General features: G+C 44.3%; 2 protein-coding genes across 2 annotated transcripts in view; both read right to left on the bottom strand.

The window, feature by feature from the left end:
- LOC310799001 (serine/threonine-protein kinase 4-like) overlaps nt 1–20,331 on the bottom strand; it is a 50,735-nt gene extending 30,404 nt beyond the window's left edge. Inside the window, exons 1-9 of the mRNA XM_083661570.1 lie at nt 20,034–20,331; nt 17,051–17,131; nt 16,152–16,280; nt 10,829–10,943; nt 8,440–8,604; nt 7,253–7,420; nt 6,379–6,516; nt 4,719–4,841; nt 2,522–2,720 (exon numbers count right to left, since the gene is read on the bottom strand). Coding sequence (XP_083517696.1) covers nt 2,522–2,720; nt 4,719–4,841; nt 6,379–6,516; nt 7,253–7,420; nt 8,440–8,604; nt 10,829–10,943; nt 16,152–16,280; nt 17,051–17,131; nt 20,034–20,077 — 1,162 coding nt within the window. The 5' untranslated portion in view covers nt 20,078–20,331. The remainder of the gene's footprint in view (nt 1–2,521; nt 2,721–4,718; nt 4,842–6,378; nt 6,517–7,252; nt 7,421–8,439; nt 8,605–10,828; nt 10,944–16,151; nt 16,281–17,050; nt 17,132–20,033) is intronic.
- Nucleotides 20,332–21,401: 1,070 nt separating this feature from the next.
- Nucleotides 21,402–26,377, bottom strand: cox6c (cytochrome c oxidase subunit 6C). Its single transcript, XM_083661806.1, has 4 exons — nt 26,308–26,377; nt 24,854–24,968; nt 22,765–22,897; nt 21,402–21,535 (listed from the first exon to the last, which is right to left on the bottom strand). The coding sequence occupies exons 2-3, from the start codon at nt 24,956–24,958 to the stop codon at nt 22,772–22,774; spliced, it is 231 nt and encodes a 76-aa protein (XP_083517932.1). The 5' UTR covers nt 24,959–24,968; nt 26,308–26,377; the 3' UTR covers nt 21,402–21,535; nt 22,765–22,771.
- Between the last annotated feature and the right edge of the window lie 1,575 nt (nt 26,378–27,952).

The following is a 27,952-nucleotide window of genomic DNA, read 5'->3' as shown; positions in this document are numbered from 1 at the left end:
AAAGAGTATAGAAGCCAAGAGATGAAACTCTACTACTACTTTTTTGACAACGGCTCTGCCGCCATTTTAGACCCGAAAACACCTCCTTGTGCCAATGGAAACAAACAGCACAGATCCACGACAGAGAGAGACAGTCATTGCGGTACTCTCCTTCGGGCCAAAATGGCGGAAGCGTAGCACTGATGTTGCAGTGGAACGACCTATTAGCTTTCACTTCTTGGCAATGTAAGTTCTTTGGTTATCGCTAAGCCTCTTCACTCTGTGCATGTGTTTGAGCTAGCACCCCCTGTGGGCGTGTGTTTTAATCAGCTGCATTTATCAGTCAGTGGTGTTGGCCAGACCCATACACGGCTCCTTACTGTGTGGCTCACTTCCCATTTTGGGGGGGGGGGGGGGGGATCGATATCGATACAGCATAGTATCCCGATATTTTGTGTGGCAATATATCGTATCACACGAATGGCAAGTATCACAATATTTCATTATATCAATTATTAATGTCAGGTGCAACATTTATGACTTGACAATGCTTGACAATTTTGCTAGTCTGGACCATGCCCGTTGAATCAGGTCCGGCTATTTGCCAGTTTTACCCTTCTAGACATGACTCAATAAAGCAGTTCATCAGTTTCTAAACATGAGGAAAAGCTCGGTGTGGCGCATGGCTGAGCAGAGGGGGGTGGAGGGAGGCGGTGTGTTATGGCTTCTGGAATATTTCCTCAAACGTACTCAGCAGACCATAAATCCAACTACGGTAATAATAAATGTGCAGCGCAAACTAAAGCAAGTGAAAGAGCTTATGAGGCAGCGCTCACAGCTTCACTCACATCAAATCTATTCACTTCCAGTGGAGAGATTAATGCATTCAATGTATCAAATGTGATTATAGAAGTTTGCCTAGTGTGCCAGCCACTTCAACTGGCTCCTGCTAATTATCTACAGGTTGTTTTCAATTCTAAAATTCATTATTTAGAGTCAAACAATGGCCAAATCTTGGTATCCATTAACCTCTGTGGCAGGTGGATAAATAGGCTTATTTCCTTCCCTGCACCACTGGTGTGTATGCAGATAAACAAGCTCTCCTTTATATAGCTGGCAGCACGCTACAAGCGAGTCATGCTAGAATACTAGCGCACAATATTTCTAGTAAAAATAAATACTCACAAGCACAAATGGGTGAGCTCACACATACCCATCAACACCTGTGGGCCACATACACACATATAGCTCAAACATACCCATCAACACCTGTGGGCCACATACACACATACAGCTCAAACATACCCATCAACACCTGTGGGCCACATACACACATACAGCTCAAACATACCCATCAACACCTGTGGGCCACATACACACATAGAGCTCAAACATACCCATCAACACATGTGGGCCACATACACACATAGAGCTCAAACATACCCATCAACACCTGTGGGCCACATACACACATATAGCTAAATGGTAAATGGCCTGCATTTATATAGCGCTTTTATCCAAAGCGCTTTACAATCAGTAGATAGTCTACATTCACCCATTCATACACCGATGGCGGCAGGCTGCCATGCAGGGTGCCTACACACCATCGGGAGCAAGGAGGGTTAAGTGTCTTGCCCAAGGACACAACGACAGCAGCTGGGAGGGAGCGGGGATCGAACCGCCAACCCTTGTGTCAAACATGCGTCAAACATACACATCAACACCTGTGGGCCACATACACACATATAGCTCAAACATACCCATCAACACATGTGGGCCACATACACACATATAGCTCAAACATACACATCAACACATGTGGGCCACATACACACATAGAGCTCAAACATACCCATCAACACATGTGGGCCACATATACATAGAGTACACATACAGTTATATCTATATAGTGATTCTCCAGGTCACAGGAAGACAGTCAGGGACCCCAGGTCATTGTGGTGGTGTGACTGTGCCCTCTAGTGGATGTGAAGGAAGCATCACTCTGTTTCAGCAGCTACCTGAATTGAACCCAGGACCTTCTTGCTGTGAGGCGACAGCGTTACCACTGCGCCACACGGGGCGCCCTCATAGACTTGTGTTAACCACAGACCTTGTTTCATGCATTTAACACAAATCCCATTGACTTTTACATGTAAGAGAAGAGGAAGTGCTGACAGCCAGGTCTTCCAGACTCATTCCTGTAGTACTCTATAGGTTATTATCATTATCATCATCCGTATGACTTTGTAGTATAACGCTTGTGCCTCACCTCACTGTAAACTTACTCTCTTGTCATTGGTGGTTTGTGATCCCCACACACGACAGGAACATGATGGGAGTGGCTTACATCAGTCAGCGTGTGAGTTGATTGGATGGTGGTTATTAGAGCCCTGCACGGGCCTCAAATCTAGGGCCTAGCCCAGCCCGGGCCCTACGTGTTCTGTCCGGGGGCCCGAACCGGGCCGAACCATGATGATAAAATGATTGACACACGTTTTGCAAACAAAGACACGGTACGTAAGCGTCGTATGCGTGTACTTACTTTTCATAGTACCCGCCTCTTCCTCGTCCTCGTCGTCAGAGTTGATGACCATGGTGCCCAGTTGTGATTGCATGGTGCCCGTGTCTCCGTCTGCGATCATGGTGTTTGCCGAGCCGCCTAACGAGCCAGCTGCCCGGATGGTTCCCGAGTCGCCTGTCCCCGCCCGCACCATGGTGCCCTGGTCCACCTCATCCTCATCCTGGAACATACAGAATAAAGCCGCATATATCATCAACTGGATTCATGTTACCGGTGATCACCAACAGCTTATGTCATTTTGACGTCCATCATTTTACAAGCTCAGAAATTTTAAAAAACAACAGCAGCAGCAAATTAGCTAAATGGACATACTGCCTCTTTTATTTTCCATGTAGGTTACACCAGGTAAAGATATTATTCCAATCTGAAGATAGATTCAAAAAGACAGAACACTAAAGACCAATTACAATATCTAGAGACCAATACTGAGAACCAGGCAGTCCACTTTCCCCACTACAGTTAGAGTTTGAATTTGCACATGAAATGGTGTAGCTTCTTCTGCCTGTCTAAGAACGTTATATTCTGTACTGATGAGCAACGTCTTCATCGCACTATCATCTGTTTTTACTACGTGTCTGCAAAACACATGTTCTTTAAGAGGTTATAAAGCATATTGAACTGTGCTGAAATGAACTGGGGCTGGGTCCAATGGTCGGTAAAAAAAATAAATCAAATATACACTTTGATCCTGCAAGTGGGTGGGGTTTGTCAGGCAAGTGGTCAGTCACTTAGAGGTATCTTTAATGACTTTGTAATTGTCTAAGCAGATTGCACCATCCTATGTGGCCTAATCATTTGAACTTCAAGTAGATAGGTGAAAGATATTGTCTCCCAAAACCAGGTCTAGGGCTCACTGACTGGCTTTCATAATATACCGGTACTGTAGCTAGCAGTTTTTACAATAGCACTTTGCTATTGTACTTGGTTAGCAGAGTTTTCCTCTGGGATTAATAAAGTATGTATGCATCTATCTGGATCAAAGACACACACAGAAAGGAGCAGAGGACTAAACACATGGTACACACCTTAGCTCCAACATCTACCAGGGTTCAGTCATTCTCTGTCCTGCTTCCTCCCCTCTCTTCAGTTTAATAATGTGTGTGTGTGTGTGTGTGTGTGTGTGTGTGTGTGTGTGTGTGTGTGTGTGTGTGTGTGTGTGTGTGTAGTGTTAATTTTGTCGGCTATTTTTTTATTTAGTCTTAGTCTTAGTCCCGTGTTAAATGTCCTTGTTAGTCTGTATCATATTTAGTCAACCTCATCCTGTTTTTATTTAGTCAAGTTTTAGTCGACTAAAAGTATGAGCATTTTAGTCTCAGCTTAGTCAAATAAAACCATAAGTATTTTAGTCAATGAAAACTGTTCACATTTTAGTCTAGTTTTAATCAATGAAAACTGTTGAATCTGCTGATGCGCTTGCACTAGTAATTGTAATTCGAAGCAGTGTTGGCAACTTTTTCCCAGGGAAAGTAGCTAATGGTGACTCTGCCCACCCGGGCCAGTGTCGGCGTACGGCGGGAGCAACGACAAGTGGACCGTATTTACAGTCCCTGCTCAGCCCGCAGCTGAGGGGAGAATGGAGGGAGCCTGGCTGTGCGGAAAGCACTCAGACTTCTCTGGATATAATGTAGACAAGCAAGTAGCTGTACATTTTGGGAACACAATGCCTCATACACATATAGATAAGACCCTTAGCTAAGACTGGGTGGGTTCTGTTGCAACTACTGTAAATGTTTTTAAGACAGCTACATGTCAGCTACATCTACGATGCTGCAGCACAGGTACCTGAACTGCTGCATTGAGGGGGGGAAACAGTCTATAATTAATGTTAATTTTGTCATCTATTTTAAAATGTTGTCGTAGTCTTAGTCCTGTGTCAAATGTCCTTGTTAGTTTTTATCATATTTAGGCAACCCCGTCCTCTTTTTGTTTAGTCAAGTTTTAGTCGACTAAAAGTTTGAGTATTTTAGTCTCGTCTTAGTCAATGAAACTAAAAGTCTGAAAATTTTAGTCTCGTCTTAGTCTTGGGGAAAAAGGTAGTCGACTAACATTTTTCGTCATAGTTTTCGTCAACGAAATTAACACTATGTGTGTGTGTGTGTGTGTGTGTGTGTGTGTGTGTGTGTGTGTTTTTAATATGTATAATTCTGCATGTCTGTACCGAATTGTCGTCATCGTCCTGCTCTCTCTGTTCTTCCTCCTGCCTCTTCAGTTTGATCTCCATGGCGTCTGTGATCAGCGCTCGGAGGATGGAGCTGGGCTTGGCTGACCTGATGAACGGATGCTGCACAGAGAGTGAGGGAGGGAGAGAGGGAGGGAGGGAGGGAGGGAGGGAGGGAGGGGGGAGAGAGAAAAGACATTCAATGGGGGCACAGCAGCGCAGTGGTAGCATTCTAGCCTCGCACGCTCGCCTCACAGCAAGAGCTCCCGGGTTCGATTCCCGCCTGGGACGCTGTTGGCACTGGGCGCATGTCTCCCCATCCCTTCAGTGCCTGGTGCGCAGGTGGGCAGCCTATCTCGTGAAAATGACCTTTCTGTGCGGAGTTTGCATGTTCTCTCCGTGCTCCCCTGGGGTTTTCCTCCATATAACATCAATTTGGACCCCCACTAAAAACATGCAGAAGATGACCAGGGGCAGTTGGAAGAAGTTGGTCCCCGGGCGCTTCACTGCAGCTGCCGACCGCTCCTGGCCAGCCCGTGGAGGAGGACCAGCCAGGATGGGAAAGATGCAGGGGACAAATTGCACAGGTCCTCAGGTTGCATCTGCCTGGGTCACATCTGCCTGGGTCACCATCAGTTGAACGCCCTGCTCTATTTCAATGTGTCAAACAGTTCACACAACAACTTGATGTGGATGCAGGGAAGTGTCATGTGTTATGTCCTAAACAACAACATTATGTCTTTATTTCCATTGAGACCACAGCAATGATAAACACAACTTCCAACCATAGGGCTTCAATCGTTGTCATGGTAATCAACGTCCAAATCAGTATTTAAACTTTTTTTTTTTCTTTCTTTACGTTACTTACTAGCACTGAAACTGTGACCGTTTGACCATGCAGCCAGCCGGGCGTAACTGTACATATGAGCAAATTAGATTTTGATGGGCTACTATGGCTGTAATTTATTTCATGGGATTATTGCAGATTTGGTAGCCATTTTTGTTTCAACAAAAAGGGAAATCCTTGAAGGAATCCTCATTGTTACTACGTGCCCCCTCCCGCACCCCCGTGAAAACTTTGAATATATTTTCACTGAAGCCCCAAAAAATGTATTGGGGACGGCCCTATCCAACCATGACATGTGCATCCAGTGACACTGCAGCCAGTAAAGACCAATATTATTCTTTTTGGAAACATCACACTTAGTTTTAGTCTTAGTAACATTAGCTAACATCAAAGCCTCTAACATTAACTCTGTTACAAAGTATTTCCTTCCTTCTTGCCATTGCAAACCATGACTTTGCGCTGCCTTCCTCTGTGTATTTACTGGTGTACTCTGTTAGCCTACAAGCTGATATTACTTTTTATGTGTCCTTGCATAGAAGATGATATAAGTATAGGAAATAGGTGGTAGGTGTGTTACTATTTATATGATAACACCTTGACTAACACATTTCCTGTGGAAAACTCTGTGTTGTGATATTGACGCATGCAACTATTATGCAGCCTTGTTTTCAAGATTTCTGAGCAAACACTACGACTCCATCTAGTCTAGCAGTCACACAGCGGCAGTAGCAGAGATTCACACTGTTAAGGCCCAATTGTGCTCAACGTTAAAATGGCGAAAAACGAAAAATGGCCGCATAAATGAGCCAGTACCTGTAGTAACTGTGTGGCGGTTGCCCTGTTCTCTGGGTTTTTCACCAAACACATGGCGACAAAGTCTCGGAAATGCTCAGACCACAGGTCCGGGTTCCGAAACGTAGGGGGAGGGTTGGTGGGGATCATGAAGATGGCCTGGAGGAGAGTTCAGAAACACAAAACACTAATCAATACATTAGGTGTGTTTGATTAATCAATGACTCACTCAAACACTCTCCTTTCTTCTCTCCGTCTTCATGAAGGAAGCAATCCTTCCACATCTCCAAAACACACGCTCCCTCTCACCTTCCAGGGTCCCCACACCTTCTTACATGACTTTTGAAGGACTTCCAAGGACCCAACACAGCACAGTTTGAGACACGGATCAAGGTTCATTTACTGTTACCACACTGAGAATGTATAGAATGAAAAGAAGCTCACAGGCAACCATTCAAAAGAGAGAGGCTTGAATGTGTAAACACTTCTCAAGTGTGCCGTGTGTTAAGTGTCGTATTCTTACACAAAATGTATAAATTCAAGCACTTTCAATGACCCACATCTATTTACATCTATTTACATCTATTTTCAAACACTTTCAGGCCTTGATTTTTTTCAAATTCACTAGATTTCAAGCATTTCAAGGAGCTGTGGGGACCCTGGAAACACAAACACAAATCCTGTCTATCTAATACATGCTCTCTGTCTTTAACACACACACACTCCCTCACCCTCACATGCTGTCTGTCTTTAACCCACACACACTCCCTCACCCTCACATGCTGTCTGTCTTTACCCACACACACTCCCTCACCCTCACATGCTGTCTGTCTTTACCCACACACACTCCCTCATCCTCACGGGGTGTACTGTATGTCAGCGTAGGGCGACTCACCCTCATGGGGTGTATGTCAGCGTAGGGCGGCTTCCCCTCGGCCATCTCGATAGCTGTGATTCCCAGGGACCAGATGTCGGCCACACAGTTGTAGCCGATCTCCTGTATGACCTCCGGGGCCATCCAGAACGGCGTGCCGATCACCGTGTTACGCTTCGCCATGGTGTCCTGGAGGGAGGAGGACAGACGGACAGAGGCAGAGGGAGGAGGACAGGACAGGAGGGACGAGGACAGACAGACAGAGTCAGAGGACAGAGTCAGAGGCAGGAGGACAGGACAGGAGGGAGGAGGACAGACGGACAGAGTCAGAGGGAGGAGGACAGAGTCAGAGGCAGGAGGACAGGAGGGAGGAGGACAGATGGACAGAGTCAGAAGCAGGAGGACAGGACAGGACAGGAGGGAGGAGGACAGACGGACAGGACAGGAGGGACGAGGACAGACGGACAGGACAGGAGGGACGAGGACAGAGGGACAGAGTCAGAGGGAGGAGGACAGGACAGGAAAGGAGGGAGGAGGACAGAGGGACAGAGTCAGAGGGAGGAGGACAGGACAGGACAGGAAAGGAGGGAGGACAGATGGACAGAGTCAGAGGGAGGAGGACAGGGCAGGACAGGAGGGAGGACAGAGGGACAGAGTCAGAGGGGGAGAGATCATGATTGTCAAACCCAGGAACGCCAGATCATGATTGTCAAGCCCAGGAACGCCAGGCTGAATGACAAGATAGTCGTGTTGCTCTTTCCCAAGCTTTCATGGAGAGAACACATTGCTCGACTAGAATGTCACTCAAAGAGCGCACGCCCTCCGCCAAGGCCAATATACTAGTCTGCTACGATATGGAAATGTCAGAGTCAGATCAGACAAATGACAATGCAATGACAAATAAACTACTACTACTACTACTACTACTACTAGAACCCTGGCAAGTAGAGCTGTCGGCTGCGAGCAAAAAAGTAAAATAATAATAATAAAAATGTAAATAAATGCTTCCATACAGGTGAGCAACCTGGCGTAATCCAAGTCTCCACAAGCCCTGAGATGCCAAGTTGACTTGAAAAGACGTCATTTACACCCTGTTTTTAGCTGAAATCTTCACTGGAGCTCGATGCTCCACACCTATTCCTATTCTCAGAGCAACGTGGGTACAGTGCACTTAAATAATGCCATGCATATAGAGTTATTTTGCTTACTGTGAGTTGTCCAGCCACTCCGAAGTCGGCCAGTTTGGCCTGGCCCTCTGCGTTGAGCAAGATGTTTCCTGCTTTGATGTCTCTGTGGATCTTCCTCATGAAGTGGAGATACTCCAGACCCTTCAGCGTGGACTGCACGATGGAGGCTATCTCATCCTCTGTTAGCTACAGGACGCACACACACACGCACACACACGCGCGCACACACACACACGCACACACACACACACACAAACGTTATATCAAAGCACACACCAAGTCTGGTAAAGTAGGTGAAACATGAGCGGCCAACTCCATCTCTGTAGGCTATAAATAGACTGCATGGTAAATGGGGTGCATCTATAAATAGACTGCATGGTAAATGGGGTGCATCTATAAATAGACTGCATGGTAAATGGGATGCATCTATAAATAGAAAAAGAGTAGAGTCCGCACACTGCTGAACAAGATGTCTCCCAGACGGATAGATTTATTTCTTGACGTTTCGGTCTCACACGACCTTCTTCAGTAAGAAGTCGTGTGAGACCGAAAAGTCAAGAAATAAATCTATCCGTCTGAGAGACATCTTGTTCAGCAGTGTGCGGACTCTACTCTTTTTCTACATTGTTTGACCCCTTGTCCTGCACCTGCAATTTTGACTGGATGTGTGCGCTCTACTCTATTTTATGCATCTATAAATAGACTGCATGGTAAATGGGATGCATCTATAAATAGACTGCATGGTAAATGGGATGCATTTATAATATAGCACTTTTCTAGTCAATCGACCACTCAAAGCGCTTTACAAGAATGTTTACGTTCAACCATTTACGCACACATTCACACACTGATGGCACCAAACTACCACGCAGGGTGCTGGCACAGTCACCAGGAACCATTTGGGGTTCAGTATCTTGCCCAAGGACACTTCGACATGCAGACTGGAGGAGCCGGGGATCGAACCAGCGACCTTCTGATTAGCGGATGACCCGCATGACCTCCTGAGCCACAGCCACAAACCCCACACCCACATACAGTGTGAAAGAGGTACATGTACAGTGTAGGCTGACATGGCACATGTAGAAGTTAGAGAGGAAACGGTTTGAAAATGACATTAAATTATAGTGAGCAAAATGATCACGGTTATCAGTATTATCACGGTATTGTTAAAATGTTCAAAAGGTACTGATACACTCACTCAAATCATTTCACCAAGGCTGCGTGCCTGGCTGCGTGCCTGGCTGCGTGCCTGGCTGCGTGCCTGGCTGCGTGCCTGGCTGCGTCTGGGAGCCTGTTACTAACTTTGCTTGATGATGGACAGTATTTACCGTGTCATCATCATAAGTGCTGCAATCATGGTAGTGTTTCCCCTAGAAGCAACTTCAGGCCTCGACCGCAACGGTGGGGGCCCTCGCTGGCGACTAGGGATGTTCATCAATTATCGAAAATCGATAATTGATCGTTAAGGATTGGAATCGATCCTGTGGCATTTGGATCGATTTTTTAATTATTAAAAAAAATTGAAAATTGAAAATTGAAAATTGAAAATTGAAAATTGAAAATTGAAAATTTTCTAAGTATTAATATGATCGATAATCGATAATTGATCGTTAATTTTCACCAATTATCGATTTTGGAAAATTTTCAAAATGAACATCCCTACTGACGACGCTAAACTTTTAGCTAACCTGTTCGCATCTATGTTCGCAATGGCATCCCAAGTATCATCATACTATTATGGGATGCGATGCAAACAGTTGTATTATGGGATGTGCATTTCCCAGGCAACGACACATGTTGACACGTTTTAGAACAGCGCTGCACGCTTATTGTTTTGAATGATTTGGCATCTTCTATTACTGTCAACACTATCAACACCAGTATTGTTATATTGTAACAATATATATATATATTTATTTATTTATTTATTTTGTGCAAAAAAAATTCTGGCCTGGCGGGGGCGCCGTTGGCCTGGCGGGCCCGTAGAATGGTAGGGGAAACACTGTGATAACACGTAATCACGGTAACACGGTTTTAATAATTACAATTTGAAAGGTTAATACTAACCATCAAGAATTGTATCACAGTTTATCTTTAAACAGAATGGTTTCCTCCCTCGTAGCGCTACTGCACCGACCACGTTTCTCACTCCTTCAGTGCCTGGGTGTGTTCTCACTGGGATGCCAAGTTGTGTGATATTAGAGACAGGTCAGGCAGGCCCTGCTCACACTACCGTGTGTGTGTGTGTGTGTGTGTGTGTGTGTGTGTGTGTGTGTGTGTGTGTGTGTGTGTGTGTGTGTGTGTGTGTGTGTGTGTGTGTGTGTGTGTGTGTGTGTGTGTGTGTGTGTGTGTGTGTGTGTGTGTGTGTGTGTGTGTGTGTGTGTGTGTGTGTGTGTGTGTATTGCATTACCGTTTTGTTGCGTAGGCGGATGATGTCAGACACTGATCCAGCTCCACAATATTCCATGACGATCCACAGGTCGCTGTTCTTAAAGTAGCTGCCGTAGTAGCGAACTACATGGGGACTGCACACACACACACACACACACACACACACACACACACACACACACACACACACACACACACACACACACACACAGTTTGATATATCATCAGGATGGGGGTCATTTTTCATTCATTTCAGTCAGATAAAAAAAATGCACTACTAGGGATGTTAATGATGAACCATTAGTCGGTTAATTGCTGTTAAGGATTTAACCACTTAAAAAAAAAGATTAACTGATTAACTGACACGTGTATCATTTCTCTGGAGCTCACATAGTGTATATTACAGGGTTCATACACCTTTTCCAAAGTCAAATTCAAGCATTTTTCAGGCATTTTCAAGGTGCCTTTTCAAGCCTTTCCAGCACCTTATTAGCCTGGCTCCAGACCTTCGAAGCCACGCCCACTCCAAGGTTGTGAATTAGGCTCTTCTTGGTCTGGAAGCGCAATGTGCAAACGCCTTTTCTCCGGTTAAGAATCCACTGACGGGTGCTGATTGGCTAACACGGTTGTCAGTCAGCGAGAGATCGCTGGCCTGCTGGAGCTTCATCTGTCTGGGCGGGGAGTAACATTACGGCGGGCCGCGGTACGTGAAGCTCTGCTGCTCGGCCAGCCGCCCAAGGAAATGTCCCGGCCCAGCCTGGCCTAGCGGAGCTGTTGGTAGCTAGCAGGGGATGTTGATAGATCTTGTTTCTAGCTTGCTTGATATGTCAAAGTCACGTTTTTCACCAATGGTCAAATTCGTAGCTCGTTAATATAATAGTTTTACAACTGCCAAATTTAGTAGCCAAAGTAGAGATGCCTGCTGTGTCTGTTTATGTTTATGTTATTTAGCCGCCTTCCCGACAAGCTAGCACCAATGGATGGCTTAGGTCTTCTAGTTTCTTCTGATCTCCACTGTAGCTTTAAAAATGACCCTGCTACAGCCATTTGCCAATTGATTGCCTGCGAAAATCGGGAGTGTTGGCAGACCACTCGCGGCCCACTTGCAGTACCTCCACGGCCCACTGGTGGATTCCAAGTTTGGGAATCACTGCACTAGAGAGCATTAATTGTGAGGGGATCAGCACAGCTGCAACACCTACCCCCCCCTACCTCCGAGACTCCGCCCCTCGCTCGGATCACACCCACCTTCAAACTCTGCCTTCATTGTGACGTCAACGTCACACCTGTAACGTTTCGTGACTGCTTCTTGCACAGGTGTGACACTATAGCGTTGACAAAATCTGTCCACAGACAGACAGACATAACCCCCCCACACACACACACACACACAGACACACGCACGTACACGTACACACACACACACACACACACTCAAGGTGAAAACAATACCAGCCACACACTGTCGTAGCTGGTAAAAATAGATGTAATTGGCTAAGTGTTCTTGAAGTGCAGCTGGTATCATTGTCCTCTAAGTAGCTGCCATGGCACCACAACACTAACCTGACGCTGCCAGATGGACGGTTTAGCTCCACATACGTTTCACTAAACCAGTCGATCTGGGAATGCAGTAACCAGACCCGCTGACGGAGGCGGGCACTTTTTCCAAGCTACTTGGCAGGTGATTGGATGACCCATCTGTCTATCACCGCTGGTGGGTGTTAACTTCAACCAATCAGATCGCCGAAGGTGCCTGTGCCTGATCTCCGTGGTATTCATTGATTGAGTCCTCACCGTCGTAAAGTCACCTTTCGAAGCATGACGTTAGATTATAACGAACTAGTTGTGTGGCTTAGCCTTCCCAAATGTTGAGGGTCGTTTTTTAGAATTTAATACATAGAATTGGGAACGTTACATTCAATTTCATTCAGACCGCCTGTCACTTCCGCGGCGGCAGCCATGTTGACGAGTGAAAAGAACTACAAAGACCATGTACCCACTACTTGCCCAGACGAGCCTGAGCCCGCCTAAGGCTGCCGCTGATTCGTCGGGCCGGCATGGTTCGGCCAATCGTCTTAACTGCCTGTGCACGACAAGATGAATTACGTCGAGAGAATCTCTTTTGATCTCGTGAGGTTATCCATCTTGCAAGCAAGGTTACCACAACACATGGAGATTAAAAAGTGCTGTAATGATCAGTCGATTAATCGATCGACAGAAAATTGAATCGCCATCTATTTGTATAATCGAGTAGTAATCATTTAGACTAATTTGTAAGAAAAGAACAGTGAAAATCTCTGGTTCCGGCTTAATATTTTCTGGCTTCTTTAGTCTTCTATGACAGTAAACTGATTATCTTTGTTGTGGACTGTTGGTCAGGAGGACAAAAGACGACTTTTGAGGACGTCATCTTGGGCTTTGGGGAAAAACGTGATCGATATTTTCCATAATTTTGCGACATTTTATAAACCAAACAACGAATCGATTGGTCGAGAAAATAATCGACAGATTAACCAATAATGAAAATAATAGTTGGCTGCAGCCCTACTGAAAAGGTGAACACACACACACACACACAGACTGTATTGGCATGGGCATTACAAACACATCTCTGTCTTTTAGGGGTGCTCCGATCCGGCTAAGCCACGATCCGATCCCGATTCCGATTCCTGGGGTCACGATCCGATTCCAGAATTGATTCTCGATTCCAACGATTCTCGATTCCAGAATCTAGAATCGATTCTCAATTATGTAGTTTTATATTGCAATAACACACAAAGGTAAATATAAGACAAAAAATGACAAATGTATTAATGCTGAACTTCAAATTCAACTTCTCTATTACAGTCAGGGCCTAAATTCATTTTGCAAACTAGGGGGGAATTCACCCCTTATGTTCTTCAGATAAGATGGATTTATAGGCTGGGGGGGATCTGTAGACTTTGAGAAGGATTTATAGGTTTTGGGGGGAATACATTAACCAGAGTTCTTAAGTGCAAGAGGTGGTGGCACCATGGCAGTACAGTACACAAATGACATGAACATTTGGACACTTATTCAGCTGGTATCTTGCATGTTGCGTTCAGGTGCACTGTAATTTTTATTTTATTTTTTTTACAATTTTAAGAATCGATTCTTGGGAGTTTGGAATCGATCCAGGAATCGTGGCATTAAAGAGCATGGGGCAGGTTAGAGACCCCAATCAGTCAATGTGTAGGTGAATTATGGAGGAACTTGATTTTCACATTAAGACACTTACATATACACTACAGTGACTTCTGGGGTCGTTTTATTTTTTGAACTTTTATTTTGACATCTTGGACCCCAAAACTCTGACGTCAGAGTAGGGAGTCGCCAGGCATGCCCGTCTGTCCCTCTGTCTGTAGTCACTTAGGTCAGGGCTGTCAGTCACACACTATGGATGCTAACGCCGGTTTTCAGGAGGAAGAGGAGGTAGCAAATGTTTATGCACATGCATATGATGGCCTCAGCCTAATTTTGACAGTGAAAGAGAGCAGGAACAGCCCAGCTACGAAACAACGGACCGCGGAGAGAGTTGAGAAAGCGAGCGGAGGCGGGCCGAGGTGCGGACTGTAATTCGATACACACACGCACGCACACACACACACACACACACACACACACACACACACACACACACACACACACACACACACACACACACACACACACACGCGCGCGCGCAAAAGTGACGTATCACTCGTGTCCAGCCATCTGGCCGAGTTAGAGCCGAAGTCCCGAACACAGTGGGAAAACCTCCCGAAGCTGCTGCTGCAGTGGGGTGCATATTGTCCGGCCAGCCGACCGAGAGGCATGCGAGCCGGGCACTATTAAACAGTTGGGGTGTGTGAGGTGGCTGGCTGTGGAGGTGGCGGTTTCTCCTCCTCCTCCTTTCTCCCGCACAGCAGAGCGGCTGCAGACAGGCCGGCGCGGCCGCGGCGCAGAGCAGAGCAGAGCAGAGCAGAGCAGAGCAGAGCAGAGCAGAGCAGAGCAGAGCAGCTGTGCTGTGCTGTGCGGGGAGGAAAGAGCCGCAGCCTCCCCCTCCCTCGAGTGAAGAGAGAGCGTGTCACACAGCGTAGACACACACACACACACACACACACACACACACACACACACACACACACACACACACACCGAGTGAGAGAGAGAGAGAGAGGGGGACTGACGGAGGGCCCCTCCACTCGCTCTTTCCCCTCCCTCCCTCCCGGAGCGAGTGAGAGAGACGAAAAAGAGAGAGAGTAGAGAGCGTGTCACCGCGCAGACAGCAGGTACACACACACACACACACACACACACCGAGTGAGAGAGAGAGAGAGAGCGAGTGAGAGAGAGAGAGAGAGAGAGAGAGAGATAGAAAGAGTGTCACGCAGACAGGCAGCAGCAGCAGAGTGGAGCTGACTTGTTATCTGCATGCAGGAACCTGGCGACACCCGACCCAAAACTCACTGACAACGACTTACTACAGGCAGCTACTGACTAAATATATACTAAAAACTAACTAGTGATTAACCTACCAACTAACCGACCGACTAACTGGCTGACTGATTGACTTTGACTAGCGTAGTACCTGACCTGACTATCTGTCCTGAATATGCGACTGATTTGACCATGCAGTGGGAGGGGAGAGGGAGACACGCACGCGAGAGCCACTCCCCACTCTGACGTAGCAGGCTTTTTCTTGTCACAATAAAAGTCTGTTATTTCCTTCTGAAAAAGGAAGGTGTTTTTCTCCATATTTTTTTTCAAACTTTTTTTTTTTTTTTTTTAATGATGCATTAACTTTTCAAATATACATAGGGACAAGGTTAAGTATACATTTAGCAAAGGAATTACCCTGCTCCATGCTCTTTAAGAATCGCAATCCTTTCAGAATCGATTTTTTGGAGCACCCCTACTGTCTTTACTGAAAAGAGAAAAGATATTGGTGGTGATTTTCCACGGCGATTTGACCCTTTCCATCAGAAGCTCTTGTGGAAAACTGACATTTTTTGCTCGGTCAGACTCGGTTCTTTTTTCTGCTGTAAAGCGATCCCACAGACTCGCTGCGAAATCTGACCCAACGGAACGGAATGTAAAACACGGTCCAGGTTGCCAACCTTCTCGCAGACGGTCTCATTTGTCTCAAATTATTGTGTTAATGATTTATTATCGTTAATGATTTATCATTGTGTTAATGATTTATTGGTGTTAAAAAGCTGTAACAAATAGCCAACAAAATGAGAGGAGAGTCAAAGAAATGCACGTGGTGGTGAGCCACGCAGACATAACGCACACTTACAAGCACAAAAATGTCACCGTACAGACAAACCAGGAAGTACCTGTTACACTGCTGCATGATGGAGATCTCCTTGATGATCTCCTGAAGGTCCGACTCCACGGGAACCTGTTTGATGGCTACGATCTCCCCCGTCTCTTTATAGTGGGCCTTGAACACACTGCCGTACGACCTGCACAGACACAGAGCAACAGGTCCAAAATGGGCGTCTTTGCCGCAGTCGGCAGTACTTGTGAACGGGCTTGTGACCATTACCGTAAAGCCCTGTATATAAGAATCACTTTAAATATTATTATTTTTTTCCATCTAAAAAGTGGACTGCGTCTTACTTATACACGAGAATAAAATGCAGAGAGAGGTTGGACAGTTCCACGTGTCCTGCTATAAGCGTCATTAAGGTTGCATGGCCACATTGTTGACATAGCGTTGCAGCTGTTACTCACAGCCTACTACTAGGAAGCTAACATTAGTGCTAACTTGAATGTCTGTTGAAGTTAAAGTTTCTAAAAGTCAGCCAGATTGTAATTTATAAATAAATAAATACATCTGTACCCTCCATTTTAATTACTTGAAAGCAACGGAACTTTTCTGGGGTCATAATGATGATCAGTCACCTCACAGGCACGCGCGCGCACACGCGCGCACACACACATCACTCGTCAGCCGTTCAGAAAAGGAAGTAAGTTGAGAAACAGGAAATGAAGATGCAATGTTTATGACGATGATGGGCACCAGAGGAGGGAGGGGCTTAATGCATGACTGAGAAGGAGGCGGGAGAGAGAGAGAAAGGACGAGAGAAAGGAGGAAGTGATTAACTGAAACTCAAAGACTCACATTTCTTAGAAAGACAGAAAGTCTGACAGAGAGACAGTGTCATCATTCATTACTTTGCTATGGGAGGTGGCGTCTCCAGCCATCTCGCTGACTGACTGACTGACTCACCCTTCACCCAGCTTCTCCAGGACATCAAAAACCTCCTCTGGCTGCTTGGTGAGGTTGTCTTCACTCAACTTCTTTAACTGTCTGTAATGACACAGAGAAAGACACAGAGATAGACGGACAGACAGACAGAGAATAAAAAATAATAAATTTCAACATTTGACCACACATTACCATAACCTTCCTATATCTCATAGAAAATGTACAATAGAAGCTTTATAACAGGTAATTGATTTGTTACTGTAATTTGTACAGGTGTTTGGAGAATTTAGCAGACTTCCAGACAGACTAAGTTAGAATAACTTGAACAGTAGAAAAAGCAAGAATGTCACCATTGAAAGTAGTAGCAAAGAGTTAAACGGTCAGCATCCGGACATAGATGCAACAACTAATCCTGTTTCCCAAGAGCATTCATGTTACTCATGTATAACTCATGTATAAGTCAAGAAATAAGTCAAGAAATAAGAGCACTAGAAATGTAATCTCTTCACATCTTTGATCAGCCAACAGACCAAAATAGTCTCAATATGGACCCAAAAATAGATCCAAATGGGTCCAAGGTGCAGCTTTTGATGAGGAAAAGGACTGCAAAAATAACAGAAGAGGAGATGAGAAGAAAGACACTTGGAAAAACGATTGATGACCAAAGAAAAGCGCAATGTCAGACTCCTCCACTCTCCTGTTTTCTGTCTCAATCCACTGTCTGACTTCTGGTAGGATTACGTAGTTATACCAGTCCTTTTGCTGAGTTTATATGGGCGTCTGTTCTGTTCATATGAACAAATAATCAACCTACCTTAGAGTCTGACTGGAGTGGATAAAGAGTCATATTGCTGATTTGTTATCGAGTTTCATTCCAAATCCAAAATGACATGACATTTGAAAACAGTGACATCTCGTCTTACAACATTCTTACAAAAACTAATTTCGGGAAAGCATTTACTCATTTGCTGCTAAACAGTTTTGGAAATGAAATGTGGTTGTTTCGTTTGTTTTTAACTATTGAGTCGTGAAAGAGGTTTTCACACAGGAAACTCCAGCAGCATGAGACTGGGAATGGCAGCTTTACCTTTTGGCAAATAAGCTCTGTGATCAGTTTACTATTGTGTAAAGAGGAGATGGTAGACGACGTTTCTATTCCTCTGCCGTGCATGCCAATGTTTTAGAGAGAGAGGGATGCTACAAAGTTACAAGGCTAGCAGCTAGCTAGCTGCATCATCTGAAATGCTCTGAAACAGTCAGTTCTGTGAACAACACTGTGTGGTCTGAGGTCAAAGACCCGAAAAAAAGCCTTGGCTTCTTCCTGCCCCTTTTCGAGCAGTGATTATGATTTCTCATCAGAGTTTGTGTATTTTTGTTTGTGTATGTATTGTTTTAATATCATTGTTTTTTTTTATTCAAAATACATTTTCAAATCAATCAATCATTCAGAACTGCAAAAATAATTCTGGCTGCAGAGGTGCCTTGGGGGCTTACTGACTGATTGACTGACTGACTGACTGACTGACTGACTGACTCACTGATTTCCCATTGTTCATGCAGCAGGGTACTGTATATTATTTAAAATGTTCTGTTTTGCTTGACACCACCTAACATTATCATTTGGTTCAATGAGATAAAATTAGATTATTTAAGGAGATGTTGAATACATGAACCATTATATTGTGATATATAGATATTGAGAAAAATCCTTATGATTATCATATTGATTTTTAACCATATCGCCCAGCCCTACAATAATAATAATAATAATAATAATAATAACTATTTTGCAGGTTGTACAAAGTGCTTCATGTAGCTGGAGTCTAAAAGACCAATATCACTCTAACCCTGGCTAAATGACACTAGAAACTGTGACCAAACCTGGTACAGATGTGGAAGCAAAACTAAAAGACCTCCAAGCTCCACCACAACTAGAGGGGAAACAGTGGATGAGTGGTAACAGGACAGCTGTGTATTTCACCATCAGCCTCCTGACTGATAGCTGGACAGACAGAGGCAGTATTAGGAACTACGCCTCACTTCCTACTGCCATGCTTCATGATTTATAGCTTTATTTGTATAGCAGCACTTGTCTAAAAAACATACTGGTCTAACAGACAAACCTGTAATGGACAATGAATGGCAGGTGTGGATCAGTAGTTGCCAAGTACAATTTAGATGTACAACTCACATGCAATGCATCTGAATGAACTCTGAATTCAGTTGATTCTTATTCTTAACCAGAGCTCAGAAAGGAGTCCAATGGCCTACATGTTGGACCACAAAATCTCTCTCTCTCTCTCTCTGTGAACCTTCAAACTCTTGTTGCCATGCAATGATGGAAACCCACGTCACAACCATATTCTCTAAAAACCATGGCTTTAAAACAACACTTGGATCGGATCAACTTCTCACGTGTGGTTTGAGCTGAATAAGTTATGCTAAGCTAAGCCTCAGTTTAGAAAATACAGTGAAGGTATTACATGGGATCAGCATGGCTTTACTGGTGACACGCCTGGGATCCATCTACAATCATGAACAAGTGGAATAGTGTCGAAGGTTTTGTTGGTTCACTTGTTCAACCCAAGAAGGCCAACATGATAAATGTATCATGTTGGGTCCACTGGTCCAGGCTTACAGAAACACAGCACTCTGCTGGGTCCAGACAGCAACAGGCATTAGAATATAATTTGGTATTAAACTGAAGTCTTTAATAAATCAAGTCAAACTGTTCTACGATGTGTTTTTTAAGTAAGTTACCGAGTTGGTCATTTTAGCTATATCTGTCTACAAGCCAAGAGTTTTGTTGTGGCCGAATATTGTCTTAATTTCCAGTCCAGCAGATTCGCTAATGGGCTGCTAACATGACGCCAAGTTGAACAGACAAAGTCAATGGAGATGTCAGGTGATAAAAAGCGAGGTGTTTTCATTTAGTTCAACAGATAAAGTCAACAGAGGTGTCAGATGACACGACCTACATGTTTTCATTTAGCATAACGCTTACCTGCGAGGATGGTTCCTCATCTGGACTTTGTCCTTGCTCTCCATGTCGTCCTCCTGTTCGGGTAGCTGGTCTCACTTCAACACAAGCCTGGGCAAACTCAAGCCCGACGCTCCGAACTGATACTACTATGCTAACTGCTAGCAGTAGCTAGCAGCTAGCTAGGCAGCTAGCCTGTTTGGGTTTCCAGCAGTGTAGTGTCGTCTGCTCTCTGCTGGGTCTCTAAACTTCAGGTGTGTTTCTCATGTTTAAACCGATGTTAGCTCTGTGTTTACGCGCCGTCCCGCTGCTGTCTGCCGGTTCTCCGGTCCATCCTCCCGCCAGGACAACTTTGGACCTGTTTGACACACCGCTTGGCGGACGACTTGACATCCACTCACCGCTCCAAACCAGGAAGAGTAGTCTCGTCGGTGTGTGTAGGAGGGGCGGTCCAGACAAAAGGCTGTAGTGCAGCAGCTCGCCGACAGGAGGCGCTGCGAGGTGCACGGCCTGACAGGTGGGTCAGGGTCAGTTCAATGAATGGACATTTTTCACAGCAGCCATTCTGTGTCTAAAAGGCAGGATAAACACAGGTGCAACCAAACGCATTGAGGGTTTGCAAATTCCAATCCATTTAAGTGTTCCAGAGGTGTGGCCCTCATTAATGTTAAGGTTGCACCTGCCTTTATTATTTATTTATCCTGCCTTTTAGACACAAAATGGCTGATGTGAAAAAGGCCCATTCAAAATAAACTCACAATTCCAGTTCAACTGAGGAACTGAAAGTTAAATTTGAAAAACCTACAAGTAATCCACTCCCCCCCCCCCAAAATAAGAAAAAGAAAATACTGAAACATAAAAATCTGAAGGGACCTTAGGTGGTAGGCTATTAGTATGTCTCCTGTCAATTCAATTCGTTACAGCTGGGTGACATGGCCACTCGCACTCCAGGAAGTGAGCTGGATTCCCCATGGCATTCAGTTCAGTTCATAAACTCTGCTGAAGGAGTCTGGCTGACTCAGATCTATTAATCATAATAATTTCAATGATGCACACAAAAGCACAACCTGCATGCAATGTTTCATACACCTGCCCCATTAAAACATGAATAAAAATAAAAAGGTTCATACAGCGCTTATAGCACGCCATCAGGGCACAGAAAACTCCTACATTACAATGCTCATTGAGATGGATTAGATAACATTCCTGACACAGACCAGCAACACCAGATTCTGACATATCACCTCATGCATACTATCAGTACGCTCACTGTGCAATTGCTTGGTACAAATGATCTCATGTTCATATTCCTGGGGGGGAGGGGAAGCAGGTGTCATAATATTTCATTTACTCCCACAAATGAGAATATTTAAATAATGAAGAGAAGGAGGCTGACATTAATAGAATACTTTATTTTAGAGGAACATAACAGCACAGCGATGTTCACATCTGATCAGTAAATAACGTCCAGGGGGCGACAAGGAACTTCAGCTTCAGACTGGGAATGCACAATAAGGGACACAAAGCTGGAAAAAGAAAAACACAAGAACAGCACAATTAGATACATACAGCAGTGTGAGAAATATGACAATAGTTCTGACAATAGTGCCACTAAACATTCTGTATGTGCCAATATCCATTCAAAATGTATCACTGTAAATATATAAAGTTAAATTTGTAGTGCTGGGCTTCATATTACAACAAAACCAGGTCAGGTCTAGTTGACATTACAGTACAGACTGAAAATGTCTTAATTGTGCTCGATTTCTAAAACCACCAGCATTTGAAAATGACAATTTGGTCATTGATATACATACATTTCCTATGCAGTGTCAGTTATTTATATTACTCAACATTCACCAGTCTCCCTCATGGACACTGTCCAGTGTCCCCTAATCAGTCACAGCAATGTACTTATGGTTACAGCAGGAATAAAACATTGGTGAAGATGAGAAAAGAGATGGTTTCATCAGTGGTCATGTTCTGAGCAGGTTTTGTACAGCTTTTTAAGAGTCAAGTTTAAGCAAGTGGTGCCCAATTTGGGGCCCAAAAGGGGGGGGGGGGGGGGTTTCTCCCGATTTTTTTAATCCAGAATGCAACTTGGGCAAGTTATCAGATATCTGCACTGATTGCAACGGGTTAGTTTGATCGTGTATTTCAGAGTGGAGGCTGGCTTGACCGCATAAAAAGCTAAGTGTAATGGATGATCACAGAAACGCGAACAAATAATCTCTGTTTGAAGTTATAATTGGTGTGAAGTTTTTCTGAAGGTTTAATCTTGCGGTTAGGGGCAAAGATTCGGTTAATAAATAACTTTTTTAGGTGAGGCTTCTTCGCTTCTTCCGGTCACGTCATGCGGGTGTGGTATTACCTAAACTGGGTTATAAAAAGTATACACGCGTCCTGGTCGCTGCACTAGTGCCTCCTCTGGTCATTCGGGGCGTCTGTTTGGGGAGGCGGTGTGGAACTGATGCTCCCGCGTCCCACGCGCTATGTCCTCCCAGTGAAACTCTTGGCTGTCAGGTGAAAAGAAGCGGCTGCTGCACATGTATCGGGAGGAAGCACGTGCTAGTCTACGGCTCTCCCCAGACCGGCAGAGGGGGTGGAGCAACGACCGGGACCACGTGGGGGGGAATTGGCCAAGGCCAAGTACAGCTGGAGAGAAAACGTGAGCAAAATCTGAAGGAAGTTGATCAAAAAAGACAAATAAAGTGATGGTCATTCATTCATCGATCTCAAACAGAGAAATACTCACTGCAGGCTTAACTGCCAGTGGGCCGCACACTTTCGAAGATGCCGGCTTCCCTCATGCGGGTAAACTCCTTGGTGGCATCGTACTGCTTGTAGAAGTCCGCATAGGCCTGTTTCCTGGGCTCTGTCACTCCGTACTGTGGGCATCAAAATACAAGAACAGGTCAAAAGGATGAAATGTCAAACTGTGTGTGCAGACATTATTGCCAATCATGAGAAGCTCCAAATGTTTTTTTACTTTATCAGTGCCTTCTTGGGGTCCAAATCAATATAACTATAACTAACTAATGCCATGCCATGCCATGCCATGCCATGCCATTTTAAATCTGAAAGGATTTTGGGGTCTGCCAAAGTGACACCACTTCCACCGTTTTGTGGAATGACCCAAGATTGTGTTCTGAGCTACAGTGGTAAGCAAAACATTATGATGTCACAGTGAAGTGTATCACACCAATACATGTGCATTCGCCAGCCGCTTCTTTTCACCTGACAGCGAGGTGCAGCAGGGTTTCCGTTTTCCGCTAATTGCCGGACTTTTACCGTTATAATAATCAAAGTCACCAAGTCCGGTGAAAATAATACACGCAGCTGGGAATATTCGTTTAACTTTGAACTGGAAGAAAAGGTAAGAATACCTTCATCTGAGAACTGAAAGCCCTTGTCAGTGTTCTTTTAATAGGCTACGTCGTGTTGAGCAGCACTGCCACTTTTTACTTTTTTTCAGGAGACTACTCTTTCGTTTTTCTCACTCGTCGTCTCAGACAGCACCCTGTGAATAGGGATGGGTACCGAGACCCGGTACCAAACGGGCCCCGGGGCCGGATTTCGAGATACCGGAGGATCAATAAGCTTTCACGTTAACGGTTCTCTTATCGGTACTGGAGTGGAGAAATTAAGAAAATAGATTTCCTATTTGCTACATAAACGTTACGTTATCTTACACATTTTATCTCACCAACTCCGTAAGACAGTCTTATGAATGTGTTTTTTGCGATTTCCGAACAAGGAAAGGGATCATCTTTTCCGCGTTGCTCTCCGTCAGACGAGAGAGGCACAGCTGCTGCAGATTTTGCAACTTTTTTTTGTTAAAGCTGAGCCTGCAGCTACAATGAACCAGCCCACTCCCACCCCCACCCCTCCTCCCTCTACTGCTGGTCCAAGCAGAAACCCCTTCACCATGGCAGCTAGTGGGAGAATGACTGAGGAAAGGATAAATGAGTGCCACCTAACTGTGACCAGGTTAATTTGTCTCTTTTTTCCCCCGTCTCCTCTTAAAAATAACAAAAAGAGCCGACAACAACCAGTCCCATTTGTTTCGGGGGGTTTTCTCTCTTAAAAATAACAAAAGATACCGATCGATAAGCGTGACTCAGCATGCAAGGCAGCGTGTATCAAAGTCGACGCTGCACGCGACATGGAGAAATGAATTAACCCCGAAGCTTGGATTTCGGGTCGTTCCGTTTGATTTACCGGTCATAAAAACATGGTTGGTGCAGGGAATTCACAGCAATATCGAGATTATAGGCTATAACCTGCTATCAATTGTTTTTAAGCTCAATAAACACAGATCTAATATGTGACCGGAATTTATTCCAATTGTCTGGAAAACTGAAATCATGCCGGACATGTTGACCGACACCGTTTTTGTCTAACGGAAACGCTGGTGATGACGAGTTCAACCGGCAGGACGTAGCGGGTGGGAGGATCACGCTATTACTTTTGTTTGTGTGTAAAGCACTTTGTAAGTTAACCCAGTTTTTTAAAAGATGCTATATTATAAAACCTTACTTACCATTACCCCCGGTTCCCCTCCCCCCCCGACCGACCAGAGGCGGCACTAGTCAGTGCAGCAACCAGGACACATACCCTTCATTTGTCTTCCCCCCCGCAGACATGGCCAATTGTGGCGGTATGGTACGGACACCCGACCAAGCCGAGGTAACACACGGGGACTTGAACCCGCGGCCCTCGTGTTGGTAGGCAGGGAATCTATCTACTGCTGCACCACCCGGACGCCGCGTTATTATAATCACTATGGCTAAATAATCAGAATGAAGGTTTTAGACCAGACCATATTGTGGACCTATTCTCACCTTGAAAGCTACTGCAGCCACTACGGACAGAGCGAAAGCGATGGGCAGATGGAACCTCAGGCGCTTGCCCAGCAGACCCCTCATCAAAGGCTTTGCCAGAGACATGGTGGATGACCTGGAGAGAAACACCCAGACAGAGAAATCAAGCTGAATTCAACCCTTGGAACGGCCTGTGTGATCAATGTTAGGGACAAGCCAGAAGAGTCGTCTAATGTGAACACAGAACAGCAGACTTCTTTTACAGCTGAGATTCATATAATAACATAAGCCACTGATATTTGAGATAGCGTCTGTTGTTTTTTTACCTCTTAGATTAACGTAACCTATTCATCTCTTTGTGATGACACCAAAGTTGCCTAATCCTACCACCAATTTCATAAGTTTCATCATTCATCTCTTGAATATGTCAAAAAGAAACTGTAAGCTGCAGCAAGCTGCAGGTCCGTATTCAGCATGAGCACAGAGGAAGACATAGACATTAAAGATTGTTAACTTTTTCTCTTTGCCATTTTACTTAGTTCATTTAAGAAGTAGGCTAATTGATAATCATGTCTCAAAAGAACAAAACATTCATGCTTTTTAATTGTTAAGATATCGAAGAAACATTCTTAAACCTGCCCACAGTAAAGCCTTTTTAACGTTTGTGTATATCATTCAAAGTAATGTACAATGAACCCTAGGTTCAAGGTGCTGAGGGCTCTCTCACTGAGCTGAACATAGAACTCTAAAGTCAATACTTTATTGTGTAATGTGCACAGACTTGACACATAATTAAACATAATCGAATAGATGTGTGAGGTCCGTCCTTGTATAAGAAAATGTTGATAACAGCCAACATAACTTTATAATATCGATATGAATGTGTGGGAAAAACAGGCAGGACGCCAACAGTCACCAGAGCCAAGTCGTGTGACCGTTACCTCACTTTACCTAACGTTGCTGCACCATGTGACTCCATGTTAGACTGCATCATACACATGCAGCTAATAAATAAGGTCTGTTATCAACAATTAACGCAGAATTTGTTTACAATAAAATGGCAGTGAATGGTAGCTACTCATCTGCTCATTAAAGCGTTAGCTTCTTTCCCCTTCAGTCAAAGCAAGTGATAATAATTAACCAACCAATTTAGCTTTACATTACTAGGCACGTGTGAAATAATATTAACGTTACACTACCAAAGTAATGTATTTGCTTGTGCCACACTCCTGACCGTAATGAGCTAAGCTAGCCTTAGTAGTAGCATTGCTGGCTAATGTCTGATAAGGACAGCATAAGCTAACGTTAGTGTTGAGCTAGCTTGACAGTTTAGGAACAAGCTACAAGGTGAACAATGTGAATGTTTGTTTATAAGTGAAAGTCAGACGCCATTAAATAGGCTAAGCATGTTAAGGTGTAGTTATATCTAAGACACAACATATACCATTAAATGTCTCAGTTTAGGGAATACTCACCAGTAAGACTCACGACCTTCACAGAAAGCGCTAACCGTTGAGCTGCGTTGCTGTGCCGGAAGATATTCTACTGGTGCCGCGGAGGGACAATTTGTACGACTGACCATTACAGCAGAGACTAATGCAAATCAGAATATGAAATACTTGCATATTAATACTAATAATACTAATACTAGCTGCAGAGCCTGGTGACGCGAGGTTCACATTCAGGTAGGGAAAAATATAGCCCTTCTCAGGAACGCTGTATGATATCATCCCGAAAAATAATGTCAACCGCCTTGAAGTCAGTGTAAACAATCCAAAATTTTAAATGGTATTCCTTTCCTTTGTTATTGTCATATGTAGTGGTTATTTGCATAAAAACAGACAGTTGTTATAGGAAATGATTGTATCTTTATTTAAATATGTGCTTTGATTCAATAAAATCCATTTGTAAGTTGAGTTGACAAAGTAACTAATATTACTGAAATCCAATAAGTTCTATTACTGAGTTACTGCTAAAAGTAATATATTAGGCCTACATGTAATATGTTACTATGTTACTTTTGTAATGAGTTACCCCCAACACTGATGATGACGATCGACATACACTTTGGTTTGCCACTGTATGAATGAATGGCCGACAGCTGATCGAGCATCAGTTCTGGCCTGCACCTACTAAATATTGTACAGTACAAGCCTATGTAGTTTCACAATCTCACCACAAGAGGGAAGCAGAGCACCACTGAAGTGACCTCACCCACCAGCACAGGCACGTCCTGTCTGATTGTCTGTATTGATGCTCATGCTGGGCACGTTGAGAAGTATGAAAACAGTTTGTGCGAGCCAGCGAGCTCGCTGTTGCGGCGGCGATGCAAAACTCGGCATAATACCGGATCAGCTGAGAGACTTTAGAGCAACCTGATAATAAATTACAGTAATCCAGAAGTAACACATGCATGATGTAATGTAATGTAATGCATGAATTCGTTTTTTTCCATCTTTCTGAGAGATGATCCTGATCAAAGATAACAAATTCCCAAATGTCTTACGGTGGAGCTGGAGGCCAGGGTAATGCCATCCAGAATACCTATTAGATGGTGCTAGGGCCAAGCACAATAACTTTAGTCCAAGTGTGAATTTAAGCAGAAAATTGCAGGTCAGTCTTTATGCCCTTAAGACACTTTTGATATAGCCTTCCCATATGCTAAATGCCTTCTTATAATACTAGTGGACCTTTGGCTTGGGAGTTATAGTTAGTCCCCACCCCCCCGGTACTGGAACATGACATCATCACTGATGACATCATCACTGATGACATCATTGAACTTATATAGCCTCAGCCAGGAAGGATGACTGATGTCAACTTGCCATTTCCAGCCTGAAAACACTATTTTGGGGGCAACTTTGGGTAGAAGTTTCCAATATGAATGATCTTGTTATCAAACCATACATTTATGACCACAGAGAAGCCAGATTTATTCCATGAAAATTTCAAAATGGCTGCCATTTTAAAGATGGCTGCCATTTCAGCCATTTTTACCATAGGATTTCACTGTCCAGGGCGATTTTGATGATTCTGGTGTCAAATGACAGGTTTTTAACTATGGAAATTTCAAAATTATACATCAGAAATCATTTGTATATCTCCTTTTGCCATTTACTC

Source organism: Poromitra crassiceps (genome assembly GCF_964638095.1).
Source record: "Poromitra crassiceps genome assembly, chromosome: 27".
In the NCBI taxonomy this organism is placed as follows: Eukaryota; Metazoa; Chordata; class Actinopteri; order Beryciformes; family Melamphaidae; genus Poromitra; species Poromitra crassiceps.
The sequence above is the reverse complement of the archived record's forward strand: the minus strand, read 5'-3'. Positions and strand labels throughout refer to the sequence as shown.